Genomic DNA, 22,562 nt, shown 5'->3' on the forward strand with positions numbered 1-22,562 from the left:
TTTTGTGAATTCACACCCAAAGAAGTTGTTCCGGAGTTTGCAACAACAGCTTCAAGTTCCACAAATCACATGAGGTATCATTGTCAGGATAAAATTTTTCTGCTCCAGAATTTTCTGGATAAAAATTTTCTGCTCTGCTATATTTGAATAAAGTGCAAAAACATTCGATGCAAAGGACTTATTCTTTAAGACTCTCACTTACACATAAACACAATTTCTTTCTCTGGTCAATAAACATAAAAATATATCACTTGGAAATATTTCTAACATTTTTCTTTCCTTTTATCCAGAAAGTTATTAATAACATCGCAAATATAAACACTGGTCACTGAAATATGATTAGTGAAAGTAAGTGAACCAGCTAAGGAAGTTAAAAAGTTAGCATGCCAAAGGCTTATGTGAAGTTTGTATTTTTATCTAAAATTTGATGTTTCATGTGGCATGCTGATTTGGCACAGATGTACACTACACATATTTTTTTTTTTTTTTTTTTTAGACAGTCTTGCTGTGTCGTCCAGGCTCGAGTGCAGTGGTGCAGTCTTGGCTGACTGCATCCTGGACCTCCGGGGCTCAGGTGATCCCCCACATCAGCCTCCCGAGTAGCTGAAACTACAGACATGCGCCACCACACCCAGCTAATTTTGATCTTTTTAGTTGAGACCGAGTTTTGCCATGTTGCCCACGCTGGTCTCAAACTCCTGAGCTCAAGCATTCCACCCAGCCGGACCTCCCAAAGTGCTGGAATTGCAGGCATGAGCCACTGTGCCTAGCCAAATCCTTTTTAGCAAACAAACAAACAAAAATTCTTGCTTTTGCTTCCTCCTAAAACATATCAAAGTCTTACAGTCTGAAAAGTACTTTTCTGATACAAGATAATTTAATATTTTCATGCCATTTTCTCATTGTAAATACACATCAATATAAAATTGTTATGAAAACTACATTTGAAATTCAAGTCGTGATAGTTTTAACCCCAAGTTAACATTTTTAGAGGAAATAATATTTGGTGGAAATGTGCATTAAACATTATTACAAATGTAATGAAAAAGCATGCATTTGTACAAGATAGGATACCCCTAGGTATATTCAGTCCCATGGTTTTTATTGAATGTCATCTAAATCAAACATGAAGTATGCTTTATCTATAGGCATGACCATTACTTCATGTGACTTACTGAATTCTGTCTAGTTTTTGGTCCCATAGAAATTATTATCTACATCAACCTCGCTGGTTTTTTTTTTTTTTTTTTTTTTTAATCTCTCTTTTTAGTAGGTTCCATTCAAGGCAAAATGAAAACTTTTGTCAAGTACTTACATAAAATTTCAAAACCCAGTTTTATTCTCAAAAATTTACTTGCATCTTCCACTATTGAGACAGTAGTTGCTGACTGTTTTTGTTAACTCTAGGAAGCCTAATTTCACAGGATAAATTTGAATCAGCAGTGCCTACTACTGTACCCCAGGTCACCACAACACTGAATTGACTCCTGAGGTAAACCGACTGTATCTCATAACGACAGGCTTCCAAAGCTCTGTACACTAACTCCAATTGGAAGCAAATGCCATCTGTGCAAAAGCCTTCTTTCCACTTCATAGATGTGTCTACGCAAATGGCCAAAAATTCATCACTGTGTGTCCATGATCATATTTTAAAATACATAGTTCACAATATTACTTCTCTTAAAGATGTAAAGCTCAAAATTTTTTTCTAAATAAATTTGCTTTAAAATGTAGACTGCAAATATTCCTGACCATATTGACGGGCCAGTTCTCAATCATGAAGAGTTGAACATATCTACAGAATTCTACTAAGCTTTCATCTCTGAAGAGGAACAAAACTATGCAGCATTGTCTTTTGTTTCTGAAACATACATTAGAACTAAAATAAAATTGAAAAATAATTCGCACTAGACCTAGGAACTTCCTAAATGGATCAAAGTGCTCTTTAACACAGGTGGGATTTAATTAAAATGACTTGAATTGTTGTTAAGATCACAAGGTGCAGCACTGCTCACTAGCTCATTCTGTGCGTTTCTGTGCCTGGTCCACTTACAGGGAAACTCAACCACAAGGATACTCTAATGTATCTTTTATCACACATGCGTACAATTGGTTGATGGTGGGGTGTCTATTCGACTTTTATTTTCTTTATTATCACTCAGATGTGAATCTTTGCGAATGCGACACTTGAACACTTGCTTATAGGCCTTCCTGAAATTTTCAGAGAGAAACGCGTATATGATAGGATTCACGGAGGAATTGCTGTACGCCAGGCAGTGGGCGGTGATTCTGAAGAGGAAGGAAGCCGGGGTCAGCGGGAAAACTCCAAACTCAGCCCACAGATGGATGATGTGGTGCGGCAGCCAGGAGATTCCAAACACCACGACCACCACCAGAACGGTCTGCGCAGTCTAGAAAGCAGGAGGAGGTGGAGGCGGTGGAGGAGGAGGGGGAGGAGGCGGAAGAGGAGAAGGGGGAAGGAGGAGGAGGAAGAGAAGGAGGAGGAGGCAAAGGGGGGGAGGAGGGTGAGGAGGAGGAGGAGGGGGAGGAGGAGGAGGAGGAGGAGGCGGCCACGGTGGCAAGGGAGAAGAAGGAGGGAAATTCATTGATTACAACAGAAAAAGAATCCAGCATTTTAAAATACATCCTAAGCTAATTTTATGTATATTTTCAAGAGATCAAAAATGGATACTACATCTGCTTTAAGTGTTAACCTTCACTCCCCATAATACTTTTGTTCATAACTTCTCCAAGACCTGTCATTACCTTCCATAGTAATAATTTTGTGATATACGTGGAATGCATTATAGGAAGAATGCTTCAAGTCATGGAACTAGAAAAGTACAAAGATTAGAGACTGTAACTTTTAAACCAGCAGAAGTGTTCAAGCATGCTACCCACCGCCGCTGTATCACCAGCAATGCATCGCAGAGGAGTGCCGGACTTTGCTCCAAGTAGTCACCTCTATGAGCAAGAAGTGCAGAGGTGTTTATTTCTCCTCATTAAACTTTGGCAAATTCAAGGGCAAATTAATGGATGCACCGATGTGTTTCATTTCAGTTTCAGTCTACCGACCAAATTAGTCCCTTTTGCTTTTTTTCATTTTAACTCTTCCTTTGCTGCTCCTAAATCAGAAATACTTAGAAATCAGAGGTGGGGTCTTTGTGTTTCTTTTGTGATTTCTACTGAGCAAATGGTAGGAGGAAGTCATCCCTGATTAGGGATCTCAACAGGAGAGGACATCAACCTCCTATGCTCAACAAGCACATGCCTGTATGCACGGCCACGGCCTCCTTGACTGGCCACAAATCTATGGGACTGGACTTAAGCCTTAGGACAACCTCGCCTGTTCCACACATGTTGAAAGACAAGAGCTAGGTGGCTTAGTTTGTGATTAATTGAAAACTCTACGTCTCTGGATTCAAAGAAACGACAATGACCTATTTTATTAAAATGCTTTAATTACAAGGTGTCTAATATTTTTTAAACTATAAAATACAAAGCGATCAGTTGGTTCCCTCTCAAACAGATTGTTCTTTAACAAGTGTAGCTGAAAACCCATACACAACCTCTAGTGTCTGGATGGTCACAACAGAGCCATCGAAACTAGTGGACCAATGACGGGACCACATGCATTATTTCACCAAATCCCCTTTACAACTCTATGAAGCAGACGCTATCATGACTCACAGATTGTAGATAAGGAAACTGAGACTCAGGAGGGGAAAAGCAAATGTCCAGTGTCTCACAGCTGAATGCAAAGTTGGGGCTGGCAGTCAGGCGGACATGCTCCCCAGCCCATGCGCTCTGCAGCTGGGGTGCAGGGAAAACTCCAGTCATCATGAGCCACACTTCCCTCTCTGCTCACAACAGGGCTGCTTCTCAAGAAGCATCATGCTAGCTGGGTGGGCAATAAAGGCCCCCATGAGACAACCTCCATCTCAGTTCCCTGGCGTGAAGGGACAGAGCGCTTCCCCAGCCTCCTCTGTTCGGCAACTTCAGCTCTCTGTTCACTTTATCAGCAAGTTTACTTCTCATAGGAAAAAAGGAACATTAAGTGCATAAGAGGTGCGCCTTTCAGCCTCTTTTCCAAAGGTGTGGACTCAAGGAACCTCTTTCTCTCAGACATCGTCCAGGCTGTGGTATTTTAGAGCCTGCTCGGACGTGGGGAGGGAAGCATCAGGGTGTGGGCTGGCAGCAATCCCATTGATATGGTTTGGCTGTGACAACCCAGATCTCACCTTGAATTGTCGTTCCCATAATCTCCGCATGTCATGGGAGGGACCTGGAGAGGTAACTGAATCATGGGGGCAGTTACCCTCAGGCTGTTGTCGTGATAGTGAGTTCTCCTGAGATCTGATGGTTTTATAAGGGGTTTCCCCCGACCCTTTGCTCTCATTCTTCTCCTTCCTGCTGTCATGTGAAGAAGGACGTGTTTGCTTCCCTTTCTGCTATGACTGTAAGGAGGCCTCCCCATCCCTGTGTAACTGTGAGTCAATTAAACATCTTTCCTTTATAAATTACCCAGTCTTGAGTATATCTCTACTAGCGGTATGAGAATGGACTAATACAGTAAATTGGTACTGCAGAGAGTGGGGCACTGCTGTAAAGATACCCAAAAATGTGGAAGCGACTTTGGAACTGGGTAATAGGCAGAGGCTGGAACAGTTTGGATGGCTCAGAAGAAGACAGGAAAATGTTGGAAAGTCTGAAACTCCCTAGAGCCTTGGGGGGCTGAGAAGACAGGAAGATGTGGGAAAGTCTGGAACTTCCTAGAAACTGCTGAATGGCTTTGACTAAAATGGTGATAGTGATATGGACAATGAAGTCCAGGCTAAGGTAGTCTCAGATGGAGACCAGAAACCTCTTGGGAACTGGAGTAAAGGTCACTCTTACTATGCTTTAGCAAAGAGACTGGTGGCATTTGCCCCTGCCCTAGAGATCTGTGGAACTTTGCACTTGAGAGAGATGGTTTGGAATTGGAACTTATGTTTACAAGGGAAGCAAAGCATAAAAGTTTGGAAAATTTGCAGCCTGATTATGCAATAGAAAAGAAAAACCCATTTTTGGAGGAGAAATTCAAGCAGGCTGCAGAAATTTGCATAAGTAATGAAAAGCCAAATGTTAATCACCAAGACAATGGGGGAAAATGTTTCGAGGGCACATCAGAGGTCTTCATGGCAGCCTTTCCCATTACACACCCAGAGGCCTACGAGGAAAGAGGGTTTCATGTCCAAGCCCAGGGCCTTGTTGCTTTGTGCAGTCTTGGGGCTTGGTGTCCTGTATCCCAGCTTTGGCTAAAAGGGGCCAACATATAGCTCAGGCCATTGCTTCAGCAGGTGTAAGCCCCAAGCCTTGGCAGCTTACCCATGAGGCTGGGCCTGCAGGTGCACAGAAGTCAAGAATTGAGGTTGGGGAACTTCCGTTTAGATTTCAGAGGATGCATGGAAATGCTTGGATGCCCGGGTACAAGTCTGCTGCAGGGGCAAAGTCCTTAGGGATAACCTCTGGTAGGGCAGTGCAGAATGGAAATATGGGGTCAGAGCCCCCACACAGAGTCCCCACTGGGTCATTACCTAGTGGATTTGTGAGAAGAGGGCCACCATCCTCCAGACCCCCGAATGGTAGATCCATCAAAAGTTTGCACCCTGCACCTGGAAAAGCCATAGACACTCAACATCAGCCATGAAGGCAGCCTGGAAGGGGGCTATACCCTGCAAAGCCACAGGGGAGGAGCCGCCCACAGCCACGGGAGCCCACCTCTCGTATCAGTGTGACCTAGATGTGAAACATGGAGTCAAAGGAGATCACCTCGGAGTTTTAAGGTTTGGCTGCTCCACTGGATTTCAGACTTGCGTGGGGCCTGTAGCCCCTTTGTTTTGGCCAATTTCTCCTATTTGGAATGGGTGTATTTCCCCAATGCCTGTATATAGGAAGTATAATAGGTACTTGCTTTTGATTGTAAAGGCTCATAGGCAAAAGGGACTGGACTTGCCTCAGATGAGACTTTGAACTTGGACTGTTAATTCTGAAATGAGTTAAGATTTTGGGGGAATGCTGGAAGGGCATGATTGTGTTTTGAAATGTGAGGACATAAGATTTGGGAGGGGCCAGGAACAGTAAGACATGGTTTGGCTGTGTGTTCCCACCCAAATCTCATCTTGAATTGTAGTTGCTATAATCCCCATGTGTGGTGGCAGGAACCCAAAACGAGATAACTGAATCAGGAGGGCAGTTACCTTCATGCTATTCTCATGATAGCGAATGAGTTCTCATGAGATCTGATGGTTTTATAGGGGCTTTTTGCACCCTTTACTCTCATTCTTCTCCTTCCTGCTGCCACATGAAGACGGACATGTTTGCTTCCTTTTCCACCATAATTGTAAGTTTCCTGAGGCCTCCCCAGCCTTGTGGAACTGTGAATCAATTAAACATCTATTCTTTATAAATTACCCAGTCTTGGGTATGTCTTTATTAGCAATGCGAGAACAGACTAATATACCCACTCTCCTCCCAGGCCTCACTGGGTTTCACGGAGCAGGAAAGCAGTCGCCCTCCCCTGGCCTTCCCATCACAGCATACAGATGTAGTGAAGGGTTCACCTGGGGCCACCAGTCTGTTTTCTAAACAGAAATACTCTAAAATGGATGAGTGGGAGAAGAAAAGTTGGGGTAAAAGAAGAGAAAGCGAGAGAAAAAGAATGAAAATAGAGCCTTATTTTTCTTATAACTTCACATGGAGAGAAGACTAAGACATGGGAAAGTGATTCCATGACTGAGACAGCATTGTCCCACCACAGATTTTTCCTTGGGACACAGGCCTTCCTACAATGGTCCTGCATGGACTTCACACCCTGCAGGACTATCACAGGGCAGTGGGAACCACAGCTCCACACTGCTAGGAGGGGAAATCCTACATGGCAAAAGGACTCTTCTTTTTTTTGTTTTTGTTTTTTTTTTGAGATGGAGTCTCACTCTGTCACCCAGGCTGGAGTGCAGTGGCACAATCTCAGCTCACTGCGACCTCCACCTCCCAGGTTCAAGCAATTCTTCTGCCTCAGCCACCTGAGTTGCTGGGATTACAGGTATGTGCCACCATGCTGGCTAATTTTTGTATTTTTAGTAGAGACGGGTTTTCACCATATTGGTCAGGCTAGTCTCAAACTCCTGACCTCATGATCCACCTGCCTCGGCCTCCCAAAGTGCTGGGATTACAGGCGTGAGCCACCACGCCCAGCCAAAAGGACTCTTCTTATCACTTCCCATGAACTGGAGTCCCACTGCAATAGAAATGACAACCAGACTGTAATACATGAGATGACAGCTTTTCAAGGATTGACATGAGGTAGCAAAGTAAGACAGGAGATGAAGTTTATCAAAGAGGGGGACTGGAAGCCAGGAAGCTGTGCCCAGGATCCAGGCAGAGACAGTAGAGGGAGGGCTAGATCTCAGATCAAGACCAGGACAAATTCCACCAGCGAGGTAGACAGGAGATGAGAGTTAAGCTCCCTATTCAGAGGCACCAGGGAGTGCACAAGATCCCAGGACTGACAGCAGGTCTGTGTTCCCACCTGGTCATGCTATAAGCTGGTTGTACGACCTTTGCAAAATGTCATAAACTCCCTGAGCCTCAACTTCCTCATCTGACAATAGGATGAACCAATGAAATGATTCCTATACTATGCCTCATCTATTTAAACACGACAAACAACTCAGGTATAAAAATCTGAGTATGGGTTTTATAGGGTACAAGCTTACATATTAAAACCACTTATTGCATGACACACAAAGCAAACAGATAATGTGCTCACATATATTAAGGAAATGCCTGCTATCAATCCATTTATCCATTAGTGGATAAGAAATGCCATTCTCAGATGATTTAGTCAAAACAATCTAGATATAATTATACCTACAAATCGAATATAAAACATCATTTCTTTCTAAGACAATCAGAACATCTCTCCATGTCACAAAATGATTCTTTTAGACATTTTTACTAAGTACAAAGCAGAAATCTATCCCAGCAGCTTAGTGATAAGATCCATGCCTTATCAACATCCACAGGGCAAACGGCAGTGTGCCCTGAGGCCGGAGGGCCGTGTTTTCTCTGGCAGTGTTTGTTAACTTTGTGTGTCTGTGACTCATTCCAAGTTTACCTTTTAATTTTTACTAGTCCCATTAGTCTTAGAGCCATGGATAAGAATCAGGTTCTTTTTCTTGGTTTACCAGCAGCTTTGAAATGATATGGGATTATAGTTTGCAACATAAGTATCAGGAAAGAAGGCTTAATGGGTGTTGCATAAACTACATCATTTGTCTCAGATTGTTCCCAAAAGAGTTTAATGGAAGGCCTGTCAACACTGACTATCCTCCCAGGTAAGTATCTCCAGGGGATTACTATTCTCTTCATGTTAATCAAGCATCTCAGGCCATTGAAGTTGAAGGCCTCAGGGTTGTTAAAAGCCAGCTCCCTGCAAGCAGGCCCTGGGCACCTGGTCCTGCTGTCTTTGAACTGAGTCCAATTCAGTTGTAGCAATGTCTATATGGCAAATACACCCATGTGCATGGTTGAAAACAGTAGCTGAGTTTTGTCTTCATTCTTCCCTTGCAACGGATGCTGGTAGAAGATGGGACATGGGGCAAGAAGTTCCATGCCAGTGGAAAACCATCTTTATTGATTTACTACTGCTCCAGACTGTCAAACTCAGGAAACAATTTATGCCTAGCATAGACTAGCTCAAAGTTAAAGATCTGGCAAAATAATGCATGTGTACGAATTTCAACCCTGGGATTTAAGTAGGTTAGTATGCCCATCCTTACCCAGTGCAAAGCCTTTTTTTTTTTTTTTTTTTTAATTCAGATAGCTATACCTCATCTCTTATAGCTTTAAAGCAATTGGTAGAGGTTATTAGTTACCCAGGAATCTGCCTTTTTAAAAAGCTCAGCCAGGTACAGTGGCTCATGCCTGTAATCCCACCACTTTGGGAGGCTGAGGCAGGAGGATCGCTTGAGGCCAGGCATTCTAGGCCAGCTTGGGCAACATCCTGAGTCCCCACCTTTAAAAAGTGTTTTCAAATAACTTAGGTGCAGCAGTGTGCACCTGTAGTCCCAGCTGTGCAGGAGGCTGAGGTGGGAGGATCTCTTGAACCCATGAGGTTGAGGCTGCAGTGAGCTATAATCATACCACTGTACCTCAGCCTGGGCAACAAAGCAAGACCCCATCTCTAAAAATAAATGTAAAAAGAGCTCAAGAAGGTGTTTGGAGAACCACTGATGAATTACATAAAAGTAACAAAAAGAAAGTTGTCTTACCCACCTCAATTTAAAGGCAATAAAAAATGCTTAGTATCAACCCCTAAGGCTGAAGCATCTCCTTTCCTCAGAAAGAGCTGGAAAAGCCGCTTCCTGTCTTTCCCATGGAAACATCAGAAAGTAACCAGACACTGAATCTGCAGGAGCTTGATTTTAGACTTCCAACCTCCAGGACTGCAAGAAATACATTTCTATTGTTTATGGGCCACCCAGGCGGTTGTATTTTCTTATAGCAGCCTGAACGGACTAAGACCAGTGGATACAGAGCAGAGAAAGTCACATAGAGAACTCCCTCTCTGGAAGACGAGGCTGATTTTTAAAATTGATTTATGATGTGATTCTTTCTACTCTCTTACAGGGTCCTCCGTCTCCGTCAGACGGACATGTCCCCTGTGCTTCCCTCCTTTGTCTATTTAGTGTATAGAATCCCAACATGATCTTCTGATGGAGAAAAATTCATTGTTTAAAATTATGTGCTAAATCTCTCTACAAATTCTTCTTACCCTTGAGTTTAGGTCTTTTAATAGCCTGGTTTCTCTGTGCTCCTTCTGCTGAAAGTATCTGAAAAAATATTACTCACTCTTCTTATTGTGAGATGCTCTTTTTCAAATCATCTGAGGTGTTTGTTCTTTCTTTAAAGAATTTTACTCACAATATGTCTAATGGAATTTGACATATGGGGAGAAAAGAAGTGACTAAAAGATGAACATGATTAAAAAGAAAAAAAAACTTCACAAATGTATAAATGACAGCCAAAAAGCTTACGGAGTTACTTAAAGCCAAAGAAACGACAACAACAAAAAGCAAACATTAAAAGAACCCAGTGGCTTGATAGGACATCAAGAGGTCGTTTAATCCAATTTTCTCCAAGACGCAACTGTCCAGTAGGGTGTCTATCCCATTTTGAGGTCTTCTAAGGTTTCACCAATCAGCTTTGAGCCAGAAACTCAAAGCAGAGTTTAAGCAAAGCATGTGATCAATCCCAGCGCTTTATTTCTGCAGTAGAAATCCTGTTCTTCTTTTGCACTTTCTCCAAACATGGAGAATAACTGTGAGCATGTTTATCATGAAAGGCCAATCTCCCCACCCCATAATAGTTGTAACTCTTAACAGGAAAGCCCTGTATGGACGGCCGCACTGTCTCAAAGTTTATGTCCCCACCCCCTCCAAAAAATTCATATATTGGAACCTAATCACCAAGGTGATGGTATTAACAGGTGGGGCTTTGGGGTGGTAATTAGGTCATGAGGTGGGGGGAGCAGTCATAATGGGACCAGTGCCCTTATGAATAAGGGCCTCGCACCCTATGAGGACACAGAGACTGGCGCCCTTATGAAAGAGGCCTAGAGAGCTGCCTTATGCCTCCCACCCTATGAATAATGGGACCAGTCCCCTTATGAAAGAGGGCACAGAGAGCTGCCTCACGCCTTCCACTCTGTGAGGACACAGAAGGGGTCATCTATGAACCAGAAAACAGCCCTCACCAAACACTTCATCTGCAGGAGCTTCATTTCAGACTTCCAAACTCCAGGACTGCAAGAAATAAACTTCCATTGTTTATGAGCCACCCAGGCTATGGTATTTTCTTAAAGCAGCCTGAACGTACTAAGACAAGTGGATACAGAGCAGACAAAGGGAACTTTACTTAGCCATTGAGAGAAAGGGCTGGAAACAAGTAGAGCTGAAATGAGCAAACTATCCAAATCCCTGTCACATCTTCCATTACTAATCAAATGAACACATGTGCACCAGCAGCAATTTTCTGTGCCAAGACCTGGGGAAAGACCCACAATGGACCAATCCAGTTCCTGTCTTTGTTTTCAGGGAAGTTGCCATGTATTCTTTCTTCCCCTCCCGCGTTTCCCCTTTCTCACCTCTCCTGCCTCTGTCCCCCTCTCTCCACCACCTCCCTTCTCTTCACTCTTCTGCTTCCACTCCCTCTTCTTACCCTTCCTCTGCTCCTCTCTCCCATCTCTTTCTTAGATACACACACACCACCACCACCATTATCATCACCACCATCACCACCACAATCGCACCATCATCATCACTATTACCACCACCACCACTGGCACCACCGCCACCACCACCATCACCACCATGACTACCATCACCACCACCATCACCGCTACGACCACCACCACCATCACAATCGCCACCATCACCACCACCACCATCACAATCGCCACCATCACATGATCACCACCATCACCATCACCACAATCACCACCATGACCACCATGACCACCATCATCATCACCACTACCACCCACCACCATCACCACTATGACCATCATCATCACCACCATCACCACCACCATCACAATCGCCACCATCACCACCATCACCACCACAATCGCCACCATCATCATCACTATTACCACCACCACCACTGGCACCATTGCCACCACCACCATCACCACCATGACTACCATCACCACCACCATCACCGCTACGACCACCACCACCATCACAATCGCCACCATCACCACCACCACCATCACAATCGCCACCATCACATGATCACCACCATCACCATCACCACAATCACCACCATGACCACCATGACCACCATCATCATCACCACTACCACCCACCACCATCACCACTATGACCATCATCATCACCACCATCACCACCACCATCACAATCACCACCATCACCACCATGACCATCAACACCACCGCCACTATGACCACCACCACCATCACCACAACCACCACAATGACTATCATCACCACCACCATCACTACCACCACCACCATGACCACCACCACCACTATGACCACCACCATCACAATCGCCACCATCATCACCACCACCACCATCACCATCACAATGATCACCACCATCACCACCACCACCACATTTATTTGTTCTATGCAAACAAGGAGGCAATTAAATACATCAAAAAGATCTGACATCTGTTCAGTGGCTGTTAAGGGTCAGAGGCTATGAAAGTGGAAAAGAAAATCTTCATCCCTTCTTCAAATGCTAGAACCTTCTCATGGTAAGAATAAGCAAAAGATAATTTTATATAGATATATTTAGTATATGTATATATGTAAGAACATATGTTTTATACATGCATATACTCACATAAATATAAATACTTGTGTATATATGTATGTGTATGTGTATATAACTAAAGTAATTACTGAACTAATCACTGATCTTTAGGTTTTTTATTGTACAATAAAATAGCGTTTCTAATCATTTTTATAAGACCTATTTTTTAAGTATTTTGTTCTTCTCTGAGACCTTCACGATTTCTAATACTTTTTCAAATATAGAGACTAAAACTACCATCAACACAAGTAAGATTCAGCAAATATTAAAGAAATGTTTTGTTTTATTTCTGTTGGTAAGCATAAAATCTTTTGAATCATTAACAAACATTTATCACAGATCAATGATGTCTTCTTGGTTAAAGTTTGGTGAACCCAATCCCTCCCAAGGGAAATTAATCTCTTCCTTCCCTGATGCTCCAAACACTGCTCCCTTGAACAGGCCTTTGGGACTTACACATTTATCTCTTCCATTACAACGCTGGCTTCCAGGTGGAGCCAGTTCCTCTTAGAATCCCCTGGGTCAGCTTGGCCCTACACAGAGCAGGTGCTCCAAAAATAACTGTCCAAGGAGAAGTCAGAAACGATCCTTAATTGTCTTTAAAGAACCATTTTCTTAGAAATAAGAAGTGTGGCTCAGAGGAAAAATAAATAGATATACCAGAAAAATGGAAAATCTCTACCATAACAGCACATCACTAAAAACAAAGGAGGAAAGCAGCAACTTTCAGGGTTTATTCCATTCATTTAACTTATCACTTGGTCAGCTGCTCTAATGAGGGGCCTAGATGCCTAAAATGAAATACTCATCATAATGGTTCAGATGTAAGAAAGAATCAATGGAATAAAGCCATAACATGGTCTTGTTACTTATATTGCACCTTGTATTCTTAGGTGGTTATTCTAAAAACCGTCTGATTGCATTTCTAATATAAGCTACTTTTTTGCTGCCAGAAAAAAGAAAAAAGGTCTTAATGTTTGTGCTCTATAACCAATTCTCTACCACTGGTTTCGACTCTGGACTGTCAGATGGCCTTTTAGCCACATTACTGTTGATCAACAAGGAAAGTCAGGAAGAGCTGTCCTTTATCCAAGTAGAATTTTTAAGTAAACATGATTAAGTATGATCTAAACTCTAATTTCAATAAGTTATATATGTCATTGATCATAATAAATACTTATAAGGAAAAAAACAAGGTATTTTAAGATGTTATTACTACACTTTTCGGTTAAAACGTCCGGTTATAACCTCCTACTCCTTAATCACATTGCCTAATAATCTCATTCTACTTCCTAAAATTAGAAGTTATATAGATATTTTCTGAGTAAAAGTTAATTTAATCTGGATCTGTGAAATAGTTTTTCCTCAAAATGTAGAATGTCATGACCATCGGTAAGTTTGACGCTGTGATACTACTCAGGAGAAGCTTGTTTAAGTCAGGGTGGGGCATGAGAAAGTCAGTTAGCAACGGGGGGAATCAGCTTTCAGCCTCGTCCACTCTTCAGTCTTTACCCGCAGGCTCAGAGTCAGCACATGTGGGTGAAAGAGGCAAGGACGACCCAGTGCCCTGGCAGCTTTAGGGAGGGATTATAATGACGTTGTCTTAAACGAGAACCAAACCTGGGCTTTTTGGAATCACATCAGATTGTAAACATACAACAAAATTACTACACTTTCCCTCGAAGTGTGCATGTCAGCAACTCTGCACTCTGCACTCTGTCTCAGTCACCCCAAGCACACCTCTCAGTGAGGCGCAGGATCAGCAGAATCCGCATTTCCTCGCCTCCCCAGATCTTCAGCTAAGTTTGAATGCAGCACAGAGTGACCCGCAATGCCCTGGCCAAGGCTGACCCTCCATTCCCATCCTAACGGTGGGAGGCTCATCTCAAACCTCCTCAGCCACACCAAGGGTCCTAAATGTTACAGGCTTTGGGTAGACATGAGGGCAAGTAAAAATAAAGATAAACTAAGCTCTGAAAAGTAACATATATATATATATATATATATTTGTGATCATTACCTTTTTCTTGGATGCTTCAGACTTCTTTGACATGTTCTTCAACTTTTTATGCAAATGATTAAGAACCTGAAAGACACAGACTAATGAAATCAGTTTGCCTCACCTCTCACAACCCACTGCGTATGTTGCATTAACAATTATTAACATGCTGAAATGGTAGCATCACTATTTACAAGATCATTAAAATAAAAACTCAAATTAGGTGATTAAGTAACAATGAATGTGAGTTGCCAAATACATTCTTTTCTAACATTTATGAGCATGCCGGGAAGGCTGATGCACAGCCAGACAAGTTCACAGCCATAGCACCTATTTGGAGAGAATGCCCAGCACATGGAGCTCTGGGGTTTTGCCCAGAAACAGCCATGCCATGACCCACTCATGCAAGCTTATTAGTCTATTATCTGCCTTGGTTTCTTCCGGGACCCCATATATTAACAAACACCAGGTCCCTACTACATGTCAGGCACAATGTTAGATCCTGGATGCATCAAAAAACTAGAGATTTGCCCTTCCGAAATTCACCATCTGATGGGGAAAGGAGGCAAGTAAACAAATGAAGATAATATCATCAGACCTTTCTTCAGCGCAGCCCACCCAAATATCGCCAGTTTTTGTGCCAAAATATTCTTTCTTCTTCCTCTTACGGGCTGCCTCCACTGCAATTCTCCTTACAGCAAATCACCACCTGTCAGGCTTCCTTTCATTCTTTATTCAAATCCTACCACTGTGCTGTGCTTTTAGACAACTTACTGGGGATTCAGCATCACCGATGATTTACAGAACATTTTTGCAAAGGTTTTACAATTAATGTCCCTGTCAGGGAATCTCCTTGAGACACACTGGCTCCCTTAATTAAAAAAGCTATTTGTGTCTTTTCTTGCCAGTGTAATACTCAGGAGAAATGATATGAAAATGTGGGGTTTTCGATATAGGAATTTCCAGCATATATTTGGTCTTAGACGACATTGCCAAGCCTGCAGAACTGTTACTTAAGTTCATTGCTATATCCCATGTAAGGGAAAATCTAGAGAAAATTGAGCCCCAGGCTAAGTGCTTTAGATCGTCTGTAGATTGCTGAGAAGTCTCTCAAGGAACCAGAAGCCATGTTCCAACCAGTTCTTTGTTCCCTGTAGCATGGAAATAATTTAATCAAATTGAACTTATTGCAAAAGCCTGCTCCATTCAGCCAGAGGAGGCACTTTCAGAGCAATTAGTCACACCCTACTCGGAAGCCACAGGATGTATTTACCAGCTGCCCAGGCCCTATGCAGGTGAAGAAGCAGCCATCACAGGGGTATGAATTTCTGACCTCAAATTCTCTCCCCTACTGAAATGCTTCCCACTTCCTGAAATGACTCAGCAACATCCGCAACAAAACAAGTGTTTACTTGCCGCAGGACATTTGGGAAAACACTCAATATATTGACAAGGTGTTGGTTTACTGTTCTACCAGCAGAAACGAGAGTACCAAAACCTGAATGCAAGGTATCGACAGAACAGGGCTTTCTTGCAGGAGCAAATGAGAATGTTTCAAAGAGGAAGGAAAGGGCTGGAGGAGGCAGGACCCTGCCCAAGAGGACAGGACCACCTAGATGGCACAGTGGCAGCCTTCCCAACGGGAAACCGCAGGACAACACTGGTCACTGAGGACACAGGAGAGACCAGAGGAGAGGCTGCACAAGCAAAATCAGAGAGGGACACCTGGACAAATCACAACAAAACATCCACATGTGACCAGCTTCATAACGCTGCTGAGCTCCATTTGTTCCTTCCAAAAAGAAATTTGGATCACAGCTCAGCCACTTCAAAATACCTAAAAATGCTGAATGCTGTTGAATGGTCAATGGAGAAAATACTCAAGTATATTTTTATCAGCTCTGTTTCTCTTCAATAGCTCACAGTATGAGCACAGAATGATGTATCATGATGCACCATTTAAGGTCTTGTCAGCAAAGGAGGAAGAATGTAGATATCATGATAGGGTATGATGAGGTTTAAGAAGAGAGTGATAATAACATACTGGGGTCTCTTGGTGAGTCTGTAAATTTCTGAGTGTGCACAGGAAGGTGCTAGCTCAAACCAAACCCAGGTCCTGCTGGACACATCCTGGGGATTCAGAGTAACTTAGTCGGGTGAGCCCGTTGAGTTTATCCTCATGGTAGACCAAGGAGGTTCTGGACACTAATTCACTCTAAGGAAAGTGAGTGAGGGGCACAGTCCTGGTGAAGAACAGCTCCACAGCAGCAGAGGGGAGGGTTCTTCCGGGGGCACTGGGCGGACCACTTCAACTCATCCACCCGCCCACGTGTTCGATGGGTTTCCCAGAAACTGGTGCAAAAGACTGTTCCCTTACAAACTTGTAAGAATTTGGAGGCAAAAGGCAACTCTGCAATGCAATTGTCTTAAGTTTCTTTGTTTATTTAAAGCATCATAACCTCAGGTTCCCTTTTAGCCATCTGTGTTTTTTTCAGGCTATCCAACAGACCTGGGGTTTGGAGGAATAGCAAATCCTGAAACCAATACTCAAGTAGCAAAATCCTTAACAGGATGGTGCACACCTAATGCCTGAGCCAAAGAAAAGCAACTTGAAATAACTTAGATCTCCACCTATCCATGACAGCCCTGAAATTAACTTGTAAATATTATGCTGAATTCAAAATATTTTTCCAGTTATGCTTAGGAGCAAACTATTTCCATATAAAAAATCCAAATGATCATGTATTCATTAAAATTTTTTTTAAAAACTATTTTTTAAACATTGCCCTTCTGTGGGACTTCTATAGACTCGCAAATGACAGAAATGTAGCCTAATTTATTCCTAAAAGCTTACTTTGTCATTTCCAGTAAGATTTTAGTTCTTCTCCCTAAAGGCTTTGGGGAAATAAGGAAGTTCTACTGCAATAATTAGGAACTTAACAGCCATAAATTGTAAGATTCCCAATCTCAGACTTCAATGTCCTCAAGGCCTCACCAACTGTCCTGTCCTCAGAAGACTGGGAATCCCTGTGTTAAAATCCTTCCTTCCTTCCTGAATCATTCACCAGCTTCATAATCTGGGTCAGGTGTTCCTTTCCAAAGCTCTTTTTCCTTAAGTAATAAAATATGGGTAAATAATAAAATCGCTCCAAGCCAGAGTTGTGCAAATTAAATGAGATGGTGCATATATCAGATGATTGTGTTATGTAAGATAGCCTTTGTTTAGCATTTGCAGAAGACCACATTAATAAACCAGCCATTTTCCAAATAGCTAAGCTAGAGTTCTTTTCCAAATTCCCTTACTGCTACTATATTGGTGGTGGTGGTGGTGTCGTTGTTGTTGCTGTTGTTTTGAAACGGAGTCTCGCTCCATCGTCACCCAGGCTGGAGTTCAGTGGCACGATTTCAGCTCACTGCACCCTCAATCACCTGGGTTCAAACAATTCTCCAGTCTCAGCCTCCGGAGTAGCTGGGACTACAGGGGCCCACCCCCACATCCGGCTAATTTTTGTATTTATAGTAGAGTCGGGGTTTTACCTTGTTGGTCAGGCTGGTCTCAAATTCCTGACCTCAGGTGATCCACCTGCCTCGGCCTGCCAAAGTACTACTATATTTCTTTATATTTAACCTTTTGGTGCAGGCCGTTCAGATAATATCCAGCAATATTATTATTCAAAATAGACACAATCTACATAGATGAACTAGGTGGGGGAAACAGGTGGCTTATATTAAACACTTTTGTTGATAAAAATACCTTGTGAATTGAGTATTAAAAGTGATAGTTCTACCTAGTCAGGTTATTTGTGGTCATATAGTCACAGCCTTATTGAAACATGAGAGACAGGTGAAGTCAGGTGGAACCTGGTAACAGCTGTATTTCAAATGGCCATGCTCTGGAGCGAGGAGGCTGCGCACACTGGCGTGAATCGCCATCACCTGATTATTAAAATAAGCTCCGGTTTACGCAAATAGAAACACGTGTGTCAAAGGCTGAAGCCGTTTTGATCAGTATAAAGTCTTCAAACACTTGTGGACGTAATGAAAAAGAACGTGAGTTCTGAGCTCTGCCCGGCTGTACAAAGAGAAAAACGATCTCCCACACGCGTGGACGGTGCCTCTGCTACAGTTAGGGTGAAGATCCGCCGCCTCAACCACTTCACCCTGTTCAGGAGACCTTTCTAAAAGGGATTGAAATGGGGAAGCCGAAAGCTCGAGTCCATTCCATTCCAAGTTCCTGGAGCCTGCGGTCAGGACTCTGTAAAGAAACACCGTTTTATAAAGCTAAGCTTCAGAATAAAATAAAATTCAGCGCTCTGTCCCCGGGAGCAGTGGCTTCAGAGAGCCCGGTGTGCGCAAAGCCTTCGGAGCGAGGGCAAACTGCGCACCCTGGGGGAGAGGGGCCGCCCCGCGAGTCCCCCCGACGGCCAGCTGAGAGCCCGGGAGGGAGCGGTGGGGACCCGTCGCCCTTGCAAAAGGTCCGCGCTCTGGTTCGGGTCCCACAGCGCCGCGGCGGTAACCTCCCCGCGCAGCTGATCTGGTTGAAGAGTTGCTGGAACCGAGCGGGGTTTGCGGTACCGGGAAGGAGGCGGCAGCGCCCGCCTACCGCCCGGGCAACCTGGGGCTTTGAAGCGCCGCAGGGGCGAGGAGGGGGAGGGGAGGAGAAACTTGTTCTACCAGACCCTGCGAAGTGAGCTGCAAACTTTCCCCAGCATCTCTCAGACTCCAAGTAACTTTCCTGCGCGAGCCAATGGCAAGCTCCAGCAGCGGCCAGGGAGCCTTCCCGCACAGATCCGCCCCAGCACTGGCGGGGTGGAGGCCACTGGGGCCCGGCTGCCGCCAAGGCTCCAGCAGGGCCGCGGGACACTGGGACCCCCGGGCCCCCCACCCTCCCTCGCGCGTCTCGGCCCGGCGCCCGCAGTGCACCTTTGCATAGCAGAAGCAGATGAGCAGGAGCGGCAGCAGGTAGCCGAAGACGAAGGTGCACACCACATAGGCCTTCTTGTGGCGAGGGTCAGGCCACTGCTCCCAGCAGAAAGTCTGGTTGCTGGCGCGCGGCTGGAAGAGGCCCTGGTGGTAGGCCACGGGCGAGGCCATGGCGATGGACAGCGCCCAGATGCAGCTTACGCCCAGCAGCGCGTTGCGGGACACCCTGAGGGAGGAGGAGCGCCGCGAGTGCACGATGGCCACGTAGCGGTCCACGGACATCGCGGCCAGGGTGAAGATGCTGACCAGCATGGACACGGTGAAGAAGTAGTGTATGAACTTGCAGATGAAGGCGCCCAGCACCCAGGTGGGCAGCGCGTACACCGTGGCCTGGAAGGGGATGCAGAAGAGCAGGTAGGCCAGGTCGGCGATGCTCAGGTTGAGGATGAACAGGTTGGTGGTGCTCCGCGGCTTGCCCGGCTTGCTGCGCGCCAGCACTGTGATCACTAGGCTGTTGCCCAGCACGCCCAGCGCGAAGATCAGGCCGAACACCACCAGCGTGACGAAGTTCTCCACGCCGATGCCGAACAGCGGCCCGGGCTCCGGGGCTAAGGTCTCCGGCCAGCTCGCGTTGCCCTCGCTGAGGTTCCCGACCGCCAGCTCCATGGCCCGCGGGGCTGCCTGGGCGAGCGGCGGGGCGCGCGGGGAGGGAGGGCGGGTGCCTGGCGGGAAAGTAGGCGCCGGGGGTGGTCGGTAGTCCCGGCGCAGAGCACGGAGAGCGCGAGTTTAGGAGTCTGAGCTTCCCCTGAGGCCCACGCCAGCGGGCGCGGGGATTGGGCGGCCGTGCCTGAAGGCACCGTCTTTGCGCCGCGACCTTCTGAGAGAGGGTGTGGACGGGAGCCTGGAGCCGGACCTTCTCGGGAAGGGACGGTGGTCTTGACAGCCCTGGGGTCTCCTACCCGGGCGCCTCCGCCCGCTACGCGACCACGGAGCCTGGGAAGAAGGATCCGCCGGCTGCAGCGGCGCAGGTGGAGGGACCCTTCTCTCCGCCTTACCGCTCCAGATCTTCGCCGGCCGTTTTCCCTCGCTCCCGGAGCGGCTGCGAGCTGCACCTGTTGCTCAGAGCCGCTCCTTCCCGCGGCGCTTCCCCGCACTGCCGAGCGCGCAGCAGCGCACCGTGAGGCTCCTGCAGAGAGGGCTCCCCGCGCCTCCCGCGCCACCTCCCCAGTGGGCTGGCGCCTGCGACTCCCTCCCGGCTTTTCCAGGGATTCCGAGTTGTCCACAGGGCGAAAGCTCTTTTGGGGGACTTCCTGGTGGTGGATAGAGACGAAGACAGCCTGGCTGAAATCCGCGCCCCCTAGAAGTCACGGTGCGCCAGCAGAGACTGGACGGATTCTCGCGGGATGGGTCGCCGCCCACCTCCCGGCTGGAACCCGCGCGCGCTCGCCTCCGCGGGGTGCGGACCTGCACGGCTGGCTGAAGGCGGGGCTGCCAGCTGCCGCGGGCCAGGCGGGCGGGCGAGGGAAGCCGGGCGCTCTAGAGCGCGCCGGGGGGGAGGCGGGGGGTTCGCGGGCCCCCTCACCCATCAGTGTCCGTCCTCCTCCTCCTCCCCAGGGTGGCTGTCCGTGGGAAAGTCTCTGTCCCGGGAATATCTCCAGGAAATCGAGGCTGGCGCCGCTCCCTGGAGTTTTGTAAAACCGGCCGCCTAATCCCACCCTCAACCCGCGGCCTGCTAGAGAGGAGAGAAGTGCGAAGGGAAAGGGCTGTGTGGGCTTCTCTATAGATGTGGATGACATTGAAGGGGAAGGCTGTGTACACCACTCAACCTCACATCATTTTTGCCTTGCATTACTCATCTGAGGCCATAAACTGCAGCAATGACAAAATATTTTTAAAGTGAAAGAACGTGCTTAGTATCTTACTGCGGTAAATGTAGATTTGCCAGAAAGAAATTAAGCCGTTTCGGTATAGCAGGGCTAGTCCCGTTATCTTTGTAACCTTGGTGGTTCCCAGCTAGAGAGCTGACACTGATTCATTTGTGGTGATTTGTCTGTTTCACTTTCAAAAACACCGATGCGTTTCCAGCATTCTCCATCTGGTGATTGTCCATTCTGCGCGGACACCGTGCCTGAGGACATGGGTAATCCAAAGACCAAAGAGGGCAGGGGCTCTTCACCTTAGAAAAACAAGATCCTACAACTCCCTATCTTGCTAGCTCTGTTCTGCCTCATTTCCAGATAAATCTTGATGCAGTTCATTGAACATCTGTGTATTTTATGAACATCTATGTATTTTATCTGCATTCATCGCTAGGGAGTCCCTTGCAAGGGAATTGTTCTATTCACACACATTTTCTGAAGACAAAATTGGGTGTAAGCAACCTGCCAAGAATGCGCTGACCTGCCCTGACCTGAGAGAATGTCTTGAAACTCCGTTAGGTGATCTTGCCAATCCGCATCGCTCTTTTTCCCGAGATGCTCTCCCACCCAGGCTTTCAAGGTATCATGTGGTATCGGACACCTCTGTTGCATTGAAAGTTAGTAGTAATATGATTTGGAAGAGTTTTTTAAAAATTATGAACTATTTTGACATGAAACAGATATAATTATATTGCATACCAATGTACCCACCCATCCAGCTTTGAATAATTTTTAAATATTATCAATGGAGTGGAAGTCACTTTTGTATACTTCCCAGTCACAACCTCCACTTCTCCTACTATCTCCAAGTAACCTAAATTTGTTGTCCATTAGTCATTTCTTTATACATTTTTGGCATATGCATATGATCTTAATATATTGTAGTGAGTTTTCTTTTGTTTGCTTTAACATTATGTAGTTGATATTATGGTACATGTTTTGTTTTTGCCTTAAAGTATAATTTGTCTGTTATTGCTATAAGTACACCAACATTCTTTGCATTTGCCTGTTACATCTTTTGCAGCCTTCCTGTGTTATGTCCTGCAATTTAAAGTTATTGCTTTAATATAGCACATAACTGAATTATTTTAAAACACAATTTTAAAATCTCTAGTTTTTAACTGGCAAGTTTAGGTCATTTATACTTATTACTAATCTATATGGATTTTTAACATTTTATTTTGTACTTTTTTTGTTTCTGTGCTTCTATTCTTTTTTCATGACATCTTTTGAATTGCATTTTAAAGTGTTTTCTCCCTCCCTTCACATTCTTGGAAAAGGAAGATATGGCCTACTTTTATTATTTTACTGGTTACCCTTGAGTGCCTACTATGTGCC

At 45.2% G+C, this 22,562-nt stretch overlaps 1 protein-coding gene across 1 annotated transcript; it reads right to left on the reverse strand.

Moving 5' to 3' along the window:
* Window positions 1-2,090: 2,090 nt before the first annotated feature.
* On the reverse strand, window positions 2,091-19,976 carry GALR1 (galanin receptor 1). Its single transcript, XM_023224765.2, has 3 exons — window positions 19,306-19,976; window positions 14,404-14,469; window positions 2,091-2,411 (listed from the first exon to the last, which is right to left on the reverse strand). Exons 1-3 carry the CDS (start codon window positions 19,969-19,971, stop codon window positions 2,094-2,096), a joined length of 1,050 nt encoding a protein of 349 aa, XP_023080533.1. The 5' UTR covers window positions 19,972-19,976; the 3' UTR covers window positions 2,091-2,093.
* Between the last annotated feature and the right edge of the window lie 2,586 nt (window positions 19,977-22,562).

Source organism: Piliocolobus tephrosceles, chromosome 18 (assembly GCF_002776525.5).
Source record: "Piliocolobus tephrosceles isolate RC106 chromosome 18, ASM277652v3, whole genome shotgun sequence".
NCBI classification, from domain to species: Eukaryota; Metazoa; Chordata; class Mammalia; order Primates; family Cercopithecidae; genus Piliocolobus; species Piliocolobus tephrosceles.

Bases quoted from the DNA above. Each gene is read 5' to 3' on its own strand.
- GALR1 (XM_023224765.2), bottom strand. From the start codon at position 19,971: ATGGAGCTGGCGGTCGGGAACCTCAGCGAGGGCAACGCGAGCTGGCCG. The intron at 14,470-19,305 runs GTGCACTGCGGG...TGTGTCTTTCAG, and splicing joins TCTGCTTCTGCTATGCAAAG to GTTCTTAATCATTTGCATAA. The intron at 2,412-14,403 runs GTAATGATCACA...CCTGCTTTCTAG, and splicing joins CTGAAGCATCCAAGAAAAAG to ACTGCGCAGACCGTTCTGGT.